Source organism: Pteropus medius, unplaced genomic scaffold (assembly GCF_902729225.1).
Source record: "Pteropus medius unplaced genomic scaffold, Ma_sr-lr_union100, whole genome shotgun sequence".
Classification (NCBI taxonomy): Eukaryota; Metazoa; Chordata; class Mammalia; order Chiroptera; family Pteropodidae; genus Pteropus; species Pteropus medius.
In genome coordinates this window covers 19678898-19692556 of record NW_024352784.1, presented here as the reverse complement: position 1 = coordinate 19692556, position 13659 = coordinate 19678898, and the positions used below count along the sequence as shown (strand labels likewise).

At 57.7% G+C, this 13659-nt stretch overlaps 2 protein-coding genes and 1 pseudogene across 5 annotated transcripts in view; 2 read left to right on the top strand and 1 right to left on the bottom strand.

The window, feature by feature from the left end:
• The window catches only part of RSPH14 (radial spoke head 14 homolog), a 78487-nt gene that overhangs the window by 37199 nt on the left and 27629 nt on the right, over positions 1–13659 (bottom strand). The gene's annotated exons all lie outside the window — the stretch shown is intronic.
• The window catches only part of GNAZ (G protein subunit alpha z), a 53759-nt gene that overhangs the window by 27800 nt on the left and 12300 nt on the right, over positions 1–13659 (top strand). Inside the window, exon 3 of one of the 3 annotated variants that reach the window (XM_039847735.1) lies at positions 4765–5060. The exons of the other annotated variants lie outside the window; for them this stretch is intronic. Coding sequence (XP_039703669.1) covers positions 4765–5031 — 267 coding nt within the window. The 3' untranslated portion in view covers positions 5032–5060. Of the gene's footprint in view, positions 1–4764; positions 5061–13659 lie in introns of those variants that run through there. 3 annotated transcript variants of the gene reach the window in all.
• On the top strand, positions 4311–4429 carry LOC120590715 (uncharacterized; annotated as a pseudogene).

Here is a 13659-nt window from a genome sequence, read left to right as displayed (position 1 = left end):
TGGGGGCCAGATGCCAAGGTGAGCCTGACTATCCCAGTGACATAAGGAACTGGGGAAGGTACACTCACAATCAGCAGTCACAGTATCATTTCCACAAACCCTCATGCTGCCTGGGGACACCTGTCCCCTCCTTCAGAACCCAGCAGGTAGCAGTTCCCAGGGGTGTCCCCCCTTGCTCTCATGCAGGTGGTCTGGGCCATAGCAAGGCTAGCTGCAGGAGGCCTGGTGTCCCCACTGCTCACCCAACAGATAGCTGGTTGACATGAATCAAGGCAGGTACCTTGGGGGACAGGTAGGACATAGGACATGCCATTTAGGTGGTCAGATTCTGCAGGTGGCAGGGGCTGCACAGCCAGACTCCAGACTAGGAGGTCTCCGCTCCCAGCCTTGACCAAGGGCCCCTCCTCTCCCTGGCCCTCAGCCTCTCCCAACCCCTGCACAGGCGGCAGCCCCTTTGTCCTCTCACCTTGTACAACCTGTGCTGTGGGCACAGGCCTGGCACACAGTGGCACACAGCAGACGTTTGTGAACTGGGCAGGAGGTGGGCAGGTTTGGGAAGAGCCAGAGTTCAGGGCCCTGGCTTCTGGGCGCACAGCCACTGGGACCCTCGGCCCTTCCGGGGAAGCTGCCGCACCTGCCTGGCCCTAAGGGGTATGTGCAGTGCGTTCCTGAGGGGGAGGCTACCTGTGGCTGTCTGTCCTACAGTGTGTACTGACACCCCTACCGTGTGCTTCGTCGTTAAGCCCAAAAAAGGAGCATTTTTGCGCTTTAAAAGTGGCGTTGTGTCACGAGATGGCATGTCGAGGTGACGCGTCGTACTGCGGTGAGACAGGCTTTCTCCTATTGATAACAGACCAAAAGAGGTGATTGTACATGGGAAGTAGCTAGATGTGATGGTGCCCCAGCTTAGATTTGGAAGGGACCTGACAGATCCTGTAGTGTCCTTAACCAGTCTCCTTTGCAGGTGAGGGAACTGACATCCAGAGAACATCCATTGTATCCCAGAGCTGAGTCTGGCTCTCAGAAAGGCCCTGACACTGTGCCTCAGGGATCTCAGAAGACTCCAGAATCCCCACACCCTGTGGGTACAGGTTGCTTCAAGGAGGGCCTTGGGACATAGACTGACTTCCAGATCTTGGGGCTGGAGGTCGTCCACAGGGAATGAGGTGTGGGGCTGCCGTGTGACCAGCCTTCCTGTAGGAAAGGTGCAGGGCAGTCAGCTGGGCTCGAGAGACTTGAGTGGCCATCAGGGTTGGCACTACCCACCACCCCCACCCTATTAGTGGCAGGACCACAGGGAGTCTGAGTAGAGCAGGTCCCCGTTCTGTCTTCAGTTCATGACCTAGTCAAGGACATAAATCCAGGAATCCTGCCATGGGGACTTGGGATAGTGCCAGAGAGACATGCCATTGACCTGTCTAGAGGCCACCAGTCTTCCTCCAGCAGGCCCTGGCCTCCCCAAGCAGCTCCTTCCAATCTCATGATGTACCAGGACCACGTGCCGCTTATCTGCAGCCCATGACAATCATGGTGATCCTGGAACAGCAGAGACCTGCTAGACCAGAGCAGGAGCTGGGGCCCGGCCAGCAAAGGAACCTGGGTTCCCTCGAAATGGACAGCCCCAGGGCAGAACTGAGAGGCTCTGCAGAGGCCAAGGCAGTGAGAAGGCCAGGCCCTCAGCGGGTCCGTGACGGCACCGCCCTCGGAAGGCATCGGCAGGTACAGGGCTCAGCTGGCCAGACGCTCTCCCCGGCCAGTGTCTCTCTAGAAGCTCAGACCAGCTCTTTATCTCTGTGACCCATTCTCTATTCTAGGAGATGTGGCCGCTACTAGGGGGACCGTCATGCACTCATAACTGGATTGCTGATGGCCCTGAGGCACTGCCAGCACTTGTGAACAGCGCCCCCTCCAAGCAGGTTCCTCAGCCTTGGACCCACTAAGGTCCCTTGCTCTGTTGCCTGGCCCTTGTCTTGACCCTAATGAGGCTAAGGCCATCTGGTTCTCACCTCAGTGGACCCTGTGTCTGAGCTCGTGGTCTCCACTCAGTGATTGGCCAACGGTGATGAGTATCTCCTCCCTAGGGCCCTGGACTTCACATAGTTCAAGTGGGGTGCTGGCTCTAGCCCCTGACGGGCAGGGGCGAGGTGGAGGGAAGGTGAAAAGGCAGCAGCAGCCAGCAGCCGTCCCTCCCCTGCGGCACGGCCCGGCACCTGACTGTGGCTCTTAGTACTTGCCAACTGACATTTCACTTCCTTGGACTAAGACCTCCTTCTCTCTGCTCCCAGGGAGACATGCAGCCATCAAGGCTTCTGTCAACAGCAGCTTCCTCGGTTCCTCCTCCCCTGTTACACTGGGAGCTTCTGAGGTCTCCCATTCCCTGTCAACTTTTGCGCTGGGCTCCCTGCCCTGAGTAAGTCTTCCGTCAGATGTCAGATGTCAGCTGAACAAAAAGGACAAGGCAGTGCCCTGGGCTCAAGCCTACCCGCCGCTCAATATGTTCCACCCGTCCACCAGCCCCCCACACTGCCTGGTAGGGTTTTAGGGTCCTACTAGGGCCCTGTCTCATCACTGTGGACGTGGCTCTGCTATTGAGCATATCAGCTTCCTTTCCATGGTGGCTGCCTCCTGCTGTCGCTGGAGGCCCCCCGCTCCTAGGCACAGTCTGTCACAGGACCAGCTGGGCAGCAGCAAGGACACCATCCCCATCACTGCAACTCTCCCACCATGACAGACTTTACCACGTGCCTTGGCAGAACCTTTATGGGAATGTCATGGCGGTCCTCGCATCTCTGAGACTGCTGGCCCTCCCAAACAGCAAGCTGACCTGCGTGGGCTCAGGTGTGGACCCTCCCGCATGGGCACATTGGGGTCAGCCGCTTGCCCTAGTGCTGACAAGCCTGTGTGGGCAGAGCGGGCCCCGCCCGCAGAAGAGGGCACGGAGACTAGGGTTAGCGGGGCAGAACCTCCTTCTCATGCTGGCAGCTTAAAATCAGCCAGGTAAGATTAGTAATTGTAGCACAGAACTCAGCAGACGCTTCAAGTCAGCCTCCTCCCAGCGGTTATTAAACATTCACCAGCCTACCAGGGCCATAACTCCCAACCTGGCTCCCAACCCGTTATCAGTGAATTAGAGGATTCACTGTCCGAGTCTTTCTGAAGAGCCAGGCAGTGTCCCTGTTTTTCAGCCTCCTCTGTGACTCCTCAGCAATTCCCTACTCTGGCCCTGTGACCGCACGTGTTATTTCCGTTCACGTTCATCCCGACTGAGAACTGTAATTTGCCAGAGTGGCTCCCCGCTCATCTGCTACCCCCCTTCCCGTTCTCCCCAGGCAGATTTACAAGAATCGTTCTGCGCAGAGAAGCAGACTCGAAGCTGGGTTGTTCTGCTTTCTCTCTGTCAGCACGTTAGCAGACTAGCATGAGACCATCTGCTCAAGCTGGGGCCCATCCTGTGTTCTTCTCCATCTGGGAGAGAAAAGCCTGTGATACTCAGGAAGCATCCCTTACACACCTAGTATATGCAGTGAGTCACCGCCTAGGGACAGAGACGAGTGTCCCTTCCTCCCCTGAAGTCAGCATCGAGCAGTCCCTGGAGGACCAGAGCGGCTCCCCCAGTACCCACTTCCATTGGCCCCCCCGCTCACTATGGCCTGGCCTCAAGCTCCCCGCCCCCCACTGCCTTCGATGCAGTTGTATGAGTCCAGAAATGCCAGGAAGCCCTCCTCTGCCCCAGGGACCAACTTGCAGGAAAAAGGAGGTCCCAGACATCAGGAGCAGGGCCTGGAAGGATTGGGTGGATATAAGCTGGTAATCTGGACTTGATCTGGACCTCTCAGTATCCAGCCTGGGCCATGGGGGCTGTGGGAACAGCCAACAGAGGCAGGACTGAGGAGCTGTTTGGGGATCATGGGGAGCTAGGACTCCGGGCACCTTGTGGAAAGGGCAAGGTCCCAGGTGCTGCGGCCAATCCTCAATGCAATCGGGGGCGGGGGTGGGAGCCGACATTGCTGCCTATGCGCCCTGCATCGATGGAGCTGAAGTTTGCCAGGGCTTCTGCAACCTCCACATTTGTGTGCTTCCCCCTCTGCCACTTGATTCGCTCTCAGTGATGCCTCTGACCGGCAGAACGCCTCCATTCTGCATTTACCAGGAGCTTCGGGACAGAGGAACTTCATAGCCTGCATCCTGCTCAGCCACTAGGCCCGCAGAATAATTAACGTCCTAAGCACATGGCTCTGCTCTTGTGTACACGTCAGAACACCTCTGGGTTTTAAGACGCAGATTATTATTGTTTTGAGGGACTTTTATAGGTCTAGGGCCACGCCACCCTGAACAAGCCCGATCCCGTCTGATCTCGGAAGCTAAGCAGGGTCGGGCCTGGTTAGTACTTGGATGAGAGACCACCTAGGAAGACCAGGTGATGTAGGCATAAAAAATTTTAAAAATTGAGGATCGTAAGCTGACAAAGTCCTTGCAGTCTGTGAGGTCAACCAAGGGTTGCCTCGCCAAATAAAAATAATTAATTAATTAATTAAGGGACTTTTATGATCTGAGAACTGAAAAACAACCTCTCCCTCTTCAAGAACAGATTCTAGGGAGGAGGCTGAGAGCATGGGAAATGTTCCCTCAGCAGCTGGCATAATGGGGGCGTAGATGGAGTGTCCACCACCCATGGCAGTCCCACAGCTGGCCCTGAACACCACCAAGAAATGCTACTAGACTAACAGGATGTGGGTTGTTTTTTTTTTTCACCCATCTGTACGGCCTCCCGAGGCCCCACTGGCTCTATCTAGAATTTCTGGGGAGATAAGAAAAACAGCTAAAGGAAGGGGCCCTGGGCATCTGAGGGGACACCTAGGATGGAGCAAAAGGTGCCTCTACTCCTGCATGTGGTCCGGACTGAACCAGTGTCCTCAGACCCAGAAGACAAGCTCAGACTGGCCCAGGAGCCTGGGAGGCTGGGTTGCAGCTCACCCCCATCTTGTCTTCATCACCCCCTGCTTGGCATCTCCACTCATGCACTTTCTCTAATTTTATTAATAAAACTACAGTCAGCCAGAGACCCTGTGAAAGGAAAATGAAAACCTCAGGTCCTGAGGTTCCTGGCGACACCAGCCCCAGGCCACACCCTGCACACCTCTTCTGCCCTTCGTTACCCTGGAAAGGCTGAGGGCACCTTGATCCCCAGGCCAGCGTGGCCCGTAAGGCTGCACAGCCTCCCTTCAGCAGGGACAGGTGGAGCAGGGGAGTCTGTGACCTGCTCAATATTCCCCCAAAGCCACAGCCTCTGGCTCCCGTGTCCCAGGCTCCAGGAAACTGGGTCTGTAGCTAATTACCATCTTCTAAGGAAACAAAACACTCTGGAACAGCTGACCAGGGCAACCTGTGGTTCTTGGGCAGTTTCCCGCCACTAAAGGGGGACATCAGTGTCATGGCCTTTTGTTCAGTGCCCTCTGCACTCCCAAGTACACAGTCCCCTCTGGCTCTTCTCAGCCTCATCTGCCAGAGGACAGGACCTCTGGGGGTGAGGGGGAGCAGCTTCTGGCCAGACACGGCCCTTGGCCCTGCACAGCCTCAGCTTGGACGAGCTACTCTGGTCTCGGCTTCCTCATCTATAAAGTGGGATGGGCCCTCAGCTCAAGGACAAAAGGACATAGTCGCAACAATACCAGATATTACCTGTGTCTGTGCAAGGCGCCCACAGCACCCAGAACTGTGGGGCTCGTGCTCTGATAAAGGAGAGTGCTGAGCGTTAGAGCAGAGGCCCTTGGGGGCTGGGCGGGTCAGCGACCCTCTCCTGGGTCCCCACGGCCTGGTCCAGGTGGCTGGGAAGCCTGTATGGAAACAGGAGTGCCCTCCTGCCGTTTCGTTTTCCTCTCACAGGAGACAGCCACGGGGTCTCCTGGACAAGCAAATGGGCTGAGCCCAAGTACAGCATGGGCCCCCACCCACCCACTCAAAGCCAGCCCACCACAGAACAGGCTGGGGCCATGTGTGGCCCAAGCTGATCCCATTTCCCCAGTGTGGGCAGAAGGAAAGGCCCATCCCCTCCTCAGCCTGTCCTTAGTGCCTCTGTCACCCTATGAGACCTCCGTGGAGCCCACTGGCATCTGTCTTACCCCCTTACCCCCAGTACTGCACCAGCCTCCTGAGGCCAGACTGCAAGTGCCCTTTAGGACATGGCATCACAGAGGCCAGAGGCCCCACTGAATCAGAATGGGGTGTTGCTAGTCAGGCCTATCATGCTTCTCTTCTGATGTCCAGACCTAGTGGGCTGGCCTTTTATAGCCCAGCTGACCGGGGACCTGGCATAGGAGTCTCAGAGCAAAGATGCTGGCACACTGCCAGGCCTGGCACAAGATGTTTCTACTAGGGGCATCCCAGCCCCCAGCTGCAGTGGTACCTGGGTAGGAGATCTTTTCTGGACAGCAAAGAGCCCTTGGGGACCAGAGACCTAGCTGTCCTCCAGAGCTACAGGGGACATGGATCAAGACACTATGTGTGATCCCAGCCTGGACTCAGAGAAACCGAGACTATGACCTACTGACTGGTCTGGCCTTTGGCACACCCTCCCCCCGAACCTTATCCCTGCTCCCACCCAATGCTCTGTCTGCAGGCACAGCTTCTGTGGCTCTGGCCCCTCTCCCAAGCTGTACAACCCATTACCCCTAGTGAACACACAGGCGCAAGACCCAGAAATGGCCCACCCAGCCTGTCTTACCACTCCGCCTTGCCTCATCTGAGAGGCTCGGGTAGTGCCAGCCAGAGTGTGCACTGGGAGAGCACTGTCAACTGCTGAGAACCTAGCTAGACATGGGTGTGTCAACGACAGTAACGTCCTGCACAAGCTACATTCTTTCATGTTTTATTTTTCACATTTCTGCTCACAACCTACTAAGATTTTACAGCCCACCCGTAGACTGCAGCATAAATGTGGTCTTGAGTCCGATCCTTGATCACCATCCAGAAAGTTTCATCTCAGAGAGTACTCAGAGGTGAGCCAGGCCCTTGGTTCTCGGTCTGGGCAGTCCCTGTGACTGATGGGGACTGGGAAGTGGCTGTGCTATGTACACATCAGCCTCTTAGCTACTGTTTACACATTTTGTGACCAGGTCATAAGCCAGGGATGGAGAAGTCATTTTCTTTCCTAGAACAGCTGCTTAGGACCATCAGAAAGACCTTGTCCTGGTGCTCCGATCCCTCGTGAACTTCTGCCAGCTCCTCTAAAGGACCCGTTCTCAGCCCTAGTGGCCTGCCTGGCACCTGCCGGCCCACCACATCCTGGGCACGATAAAGTCATCAGTCGCTGCCTCAGGCACATGCAGTGTTGGGCACTGGGCCAGGAGCAGCCGTTCCCAGGCTTAAGGCCTCTGTCGTGGCAATGTCTGGGAGCCATGGAGGGTCCCAGGGAACCTGCAAATTTCCCAGATCTCGTCCCAGTTGTGTGGCTGCACCAACACACCCGTGGGCATCCTTCCCGGGAGAGGCTCTGTTCCTTCGATCAAATTCTCAGTGGAGCCAAGACTCCGGAAGGGTGCACTTGCCCAGCACCCCCACTTCCTGCAGAAGGAGAAGCCAGGGCTAGGACAGTGATGACCCAAATATTTTTTTTAAGGATGAGCATTTCTGAAATCCCTCTTGTTAGCCACAGGCAGAGGGTCCCCACTAAGATGTCTAACCCCGCCCCCAACTTTTCATGTCCCTGCAGGAACTGGCCCTAGCCTACTGCCAGTGGTTTTATCAGCTTTTGCTTAGAGGTGTGGCCGGGGTACGGGGGTGGCCAGGAGTGCATGCCTTGCTGCGTAGTGTCAGACAAGAGTGTCAGGCTAGGGGGTTCGGGGGCGGGGGTTCTCTGGCGCTGAAACGGGAGGGGCTTCTTGCACTCTGGTTCCCTCTCGGTAACAGTGGCAGCCTCTAAGCCCCAGGCCAGGTCTTCATCTGTGCTGGCAGCTTTTAGTCTGCACGCATCTGCCTCCTGCTGTTTGCTAATTTCTCATCAGTGACTGACAGCAGGGGGACTTGGATCAAGCCAGCAAGATTTAACACAAAAACAAATAGAAAACGGTTCTCATTTCATTTGAAGCAAAAATGGACCGGGGCTTTAGAAAAGGCATTCTTCCCTGAAAGACAAGGGGTGAGGTGTGTTGAAGCTAGAGCAGGCCAGGGGCCTGCTGGGTGGCCAGGGGTCACTTCCCTCTCTGGGCCTGGGTGTGAAATTGATCAGCACATGGAAGCTCCAGACCCTTTGAGAGCAAATGCCCTGGCAATTTGCTGCCCCAGAAATGGGAGTCTCTGAGCCCACCCGAGTCACCCCCTCAAGTTGTAGAAGGCCCACCACTGATGTCACAGCCCGGGGCTCTGACCAACACTCGTGGGGGCAGGAGGGGCCTTTTCTGGCTCTAAGATCCTGTAAGTTGTTGATTCTGAGGTTCAGTGAGAACGGAAAGCAGGAAGAGTGATACGTTCGGGGCGCCGGGCCTGCGCTGGGGAACGGCACGGCTGACGTGCAGGGCTTACAGCGTGCCAGTGTTGTGGTTGGCCCGCTCAGACCCCCCGGGGGGACAGCGTGATCAGACAGGCAAAGCCCCCACCTGGGAAACAAGAACATGCTGACTGCGGGGCCATCTCCAGCTCACACTGGGGCCCTGGGTGGGGCCCTGATCTAGTTTGTGGCCCCAGGGTTGTTGTGTGGCCTACCCGTGTCCATCTGAGTTGCCTAAGTCCAGGCTGGCCTCTGGGCCCCCTCTTCCCTTGCTCAGCTCCTGAGGAGTTGGGGCCGTCCATCGAACAGGCCCAGCGTGGGCTCAGCCCAGAGCAGCCGTGTATTGTGGTTGGCCGCAGACTAAATGGAAGGGCGGGAGCTGGGTTGACCGCACTCGTGTTGTGGCGCTCTGGTTCCCAGGCCTGTGCCGAGCACTGTGGGTGAGGTGGCGGGACCCAGGCCATAGCCCTCTCTCTCTAGGGGCTGATCTCCAGGTGGGTGGGAAAACGAGGGCTGGGCAGTGGAGGACGGCCGGGCCGCTGGGCACTGCCTTAGGGTCCTGCACACACAACCCGTGAGACCCCCCACCACACAGATGAGTAAACTCAGGCTCCAGGAACAAGTTGCCCTAGTGGCACAGCTGGTCTGTCACCCACGGGAGAGAGTTGGCTGTCCCCTGCCCAGGGTGCTGTGGGAGCTGGGAGCTGCCACTCTTGCTGTTACTTAGGGGCATCCTAGCACCCTCCACACTGTACAGTGGAAAAACCAGGCATCGGCAAACAGGCTGGCCCAGCAAGTGGGGGGATCGGCAGAGGCGAGGCAGCCTGAGGCCAAACTGCTGCGTGAGGCAGGAAGTAGCCCTCTGCTGTTTCTGGCAGGTTCAAAACACAGGTTTCAGGCTATTAGGGCCTGAGTTACAGCTTCACCGGCAGCCTGTTATCTTGTTTAAACAGCCCTTGCTGTTTGAAGTGGCAGGCCCTGGCGGATGCTGTTACTATGAGCGTTACAATTGTCACTGGATGGGGGAGCAAGGGGACAGGCAAGCGGCGACTCTGACTTCTGGACTCATCGGAACACACCCCCATCCCAGAGAAGCCCCATCTGTCACTGGCCTGAGGCCTGCAGGGCTAATACTCTAAAATGAGTTGTTCCGGAGCCTCCTGTCCATGTTCTCTCCCTGCCTAGGAGTGGAGCAAGAGTCCCCTGGGGTGGGTAGAGGCTGGGAGAAGAGATGGTGAGGGGAGAAGGGAGGGGCAGTGGCCCTTCTCCAACGCCCCTCTCTCATCCCTGGGGGAAGGTTGAGGCGCCCACGGAAACCTGAGGCCCAGGAGTGTCTAATGGCACGAACTGTGCCACCCCTAGTTGCTAATCTTTCCTGCCACTCGCTAATCTCCCTTCTAGCAAGTCCTGTGGCCTCAGGGCTGTCTCTCTGCAGGTGGCAGGCAGCTGCGTGGGGGGGGGAAGGGGGGGAGGGAGTGGGACAAGCCGAATGGCACGTCCTTTGCCACAAGGACACAGGAGTAGAGTCAGGTCCTGGGCTTCTGTACACAGATCTCCCAGGGGTCAGTCACAAGGAGCAAAAATAGGAAAACAACATCCCAGGCTGCATCCACCAGGACATAGGATCACATAGTTTCTAGTCATTTTAAAGCCAGCAGAGCACCTGCCTATCCAACTCCTTTCCAGCCAGTGTTGCCAGATTGATCCACTGAATGATGGAGCTGAAGTGAGAGAGGACACAGGCCACCTGTCAGTGAAAGGCCAGGACAGCGCACGGCCTGCCACGGGGGAGGGAGGTCCAGCCCTGCTGTCCTCCATGGTCGTCGCCAAATGTTAGTCATGGGAGGAGGAGGCCGGGGAGCGGGGGCTGCCCGCGGCCCACACCCCATCCCTGTCAGACCTCCTATGGGCCAGACTTGCCCAGGGTAGGTGTACCTGTCCGGGAGGGCGGGCAGAGAGGCACCCATGCCTCCTCTCACCCCAGCCCCCGCGCACGCGGCTCCCACGCCAAATGCCTACCACGCACCATCTGGCCCTGCCTGCCGTAGCCCCGCGTTCGGCAGACCGCCCTGGCGGGGCACTGGAGAGAGCAGTCCCTGCGACAGACAGGCTACCATGCTCACGGCAGACCATGGGCGATGACACGCGGGTCCAAGGGTGCTCAAAGTGCGCAGCAAATTAACAGACAGGGTTAAGGTTGTGACCTGGGGTACGTCAGGCGGGGATGGGAGGGTGGCAGGGAGGGCCTCGGCGAGCCGGCCTCTTTCCCTGGGCTGGGAAGGGACAGCATGGTAAGGCCCTGAGGCCGGAGGGGAGGGTGCACATGAGATGAGTCAGGGAGCCAGGCCCAGGGTGCAGAGATCATTCACTCATGATGGAAGCCACTGGAGGGCTTCGCCCAGGGGAGTAAAGTGATCCGGTTGGCTGTGGTGGAGTTGCAGGATGAGTCACGGAGCAGTGGCAGGGAGACGAGTCCCAGGGAGAGAAGGTGGTGGCAGTGGGAAAGAAAGGCATAGACAGATTTTAAGGGACAGACAGGATTCAGACAAAGCCCACACACAGCCTAACATGGCCCCCCACCCTCTGTGCCACCCACCCACGCCCCTCCCTTTTCACCAGCAGAAGTCAGCTCGTTCATCATCACCCCTCCCTCTGTGCTGCCTGCCCTCTGGTTCACGTTGCAGGGTACTGGACAGCTGGCATGTGTGTCCCTTCCCTGGGTGACACAGTCCTCATCAGCTAAGACTGCTTCTTACTCCTCCTTGTCCTTTGAGACAGGGGAGCGCCTTGCACTCAGTAGAAGCTTAAGTTGCACCTGAGAGGGACCACCTGAGGTCTAGTGAAAAGATGCTGGGAGGGCAGCCTACGCCATCCAGGGAGGGTGGGCTTGCATCTCAGTGCTGTACCAGACCATGACTCTCGGTGGATGGAAGACAAGGGGTCTCCTGCCTCCACGTTGTTACCTGTTGACCACCTTTTTATCGTGACTCATTTCACCATAGCCCAAAATAACTGCTGTCTCATGGCCACCAGGACTCGAGGCTCTGGTAGAGTTCGAGGAGAACCAAGCCACCACGGGGCAGCCTATCAGCGGGGAAGGGCTCCTGACTGAGGCACTCACCCCACTCACCCCGTGGGGCTACTTCTTACCTTGCTAAGACTGTCCCACACGTGTCACCCAGGGAGCCCCAACGCTGAAGCGAGCAGAGAGGAAAGCGGTTCAGAGGGAAAGAGGTAGGCACGGAGCTGAGTGGGCATCTGACCAAGGGTCTTGAGAGCAAAGAGGCTGGAAGTGCGTGCGGGGTGCTGACGAGTGGAGGCCCTCAGTGGCTGACTGGTGGAGGAGAGGACAGCTGGGAGGGGTGTGGGACCATGAGCTGTTGTCCCTGCCTGCTGCCGCGCCCATCTGTCTAGATCGCGACACCCCAGGCCTGGGCAGCCGTAGGAAGAGGAGCGAGCAGCAGCGCTCCCCACTCAGCCCCGCTGCCCGCGTGGCTGGCCGCAGTGCCCCTTTCTGTGCTGTCCCTGCAGTCAGGGGCTCACCGATTCATTAGCTTCATTAATCCAATTCTCCAGTCCAACACGACATCACTTAGGTTTGCAAGAGGAAGAAGTGGGGAGCGCTAACCAGATTGGTCTAGATGTGACCCTGGTCATCCAGCTCCGTCCTCAGATACCTCCCATTGCCCGAGGCCAGCAGCAGTGGGGGTATGGTAGGTCTGAGGGGTGGCTCTGGCTGTCTGGGGCTCTCCTTGGGGTGGGGAGCCTAGGCAGGCGAGCCCTAGTTTCCACATTTGTAAAATGGGAACATTGAGAGGAACCCCGCCACAGCTTCTCTTCCCTGATGCGTTCAGGAGGAGCCCCTTAGAGCCACATCTCTGAGATGAACAGAGCTGGACATCTGGGCATCACAGAGGATGAAGCAAGACCCAGTGCCATCAGGGCGGCTGTCAAGGCTGACACAGCCACAGAGTGACATAAGCGAGATACCACCCAGCGCTCCTTCAGTAACAGCACCAGCTTCCCCCCCTCCCCACCCACCAGGAGGCCCACCCCAGCCAGAAGCAGGTCACCAGAAGGGCCTTTCCACTGCCCTGTCCCTCAGGGAGAAAAGGATCCCAACTCCCAGAGGCCCTTCCCCACTGACAAGTAGACAGTGGTGGATGACGTTTATCAGGCAAGCCAGCCAGGACCAGGCCTGTGTGCCACTGCAGAGGGACAGCTGGGCGGGCTCAAGGATCGGCAGCTTCTTCCTGCCATCGGTCTGTGTTGGTGTGTGAGGCTCTGAGGGTAGAGGCTTCCTCTCGGTTGTCATGGAAATGGCAGCAAGTCTGCTGAGTGTCTGGGTACTAAGCTCAGCAGAGGGAGGGGAGCAGCCGCCCTGGGTGGCAACTACTATCACAGACTGAGCATCTCAGCATTGGGAAGGACCTGAGGACTGTCATGGTCCTGAGCCCACGAGCACAGAGGGCAGCTCAGAGGCCTTCTCACCCATCATCTCCCTGCGGGTGGCTGCCCTCTTATTCACACAGGGTTAGGTGATTCCATCCAGGTGCTGGGTGAGCCAAGCACACAGGCCCCGCCCTCCAGGAGACACTTTCCATGAGGGGGCACAATTTCCGTGGGGCGGGTTCGGGGGTGGAGAAACGGATTCTGGGAGGCGACTGCCAAGAGCTGGAGCTGCCTGGGGAGGCCCAGGCTCCCAGTCCCATCCCTGTAGGCGTGAATAGATGACTCAGACTCCTCCACCTGCTCCCTCCCTGGGCCTCTGCCGAGAAGGAGCAGCCTGTCGCCTGGCTGCATTGCTTTTGTCTGTCTGCCCATCTCTGTGTTCTGCTTTCGGCCCCCATACACATCATGAGCCCCTTGAGGACAGAGGAGGGTGTATAATGGCCTCCCTCCCAGGCTCAAAAGCAGAGTAGCTGCCACAATCTCCAGGCCCCAGCCAGGCAAGAGAAGCAATCACACAGCGCAGTAGCCAAGGGAGACCAAAGAAATCTCGGGCATCGGGGCAGAGCCCAGCTACTGCCCTGATGTCCATGTGGGGTGTGGTGGGGCCCAGAGGACAGGAGGAGGCCATCAGGAGAAGCTTCTTAGAAGAAATAAATGGCAAAGGATGAACCCAGTGCTCAGGACAGCATGAGCATGCTGGTAGTGCCAGCCACACAGACACCAGA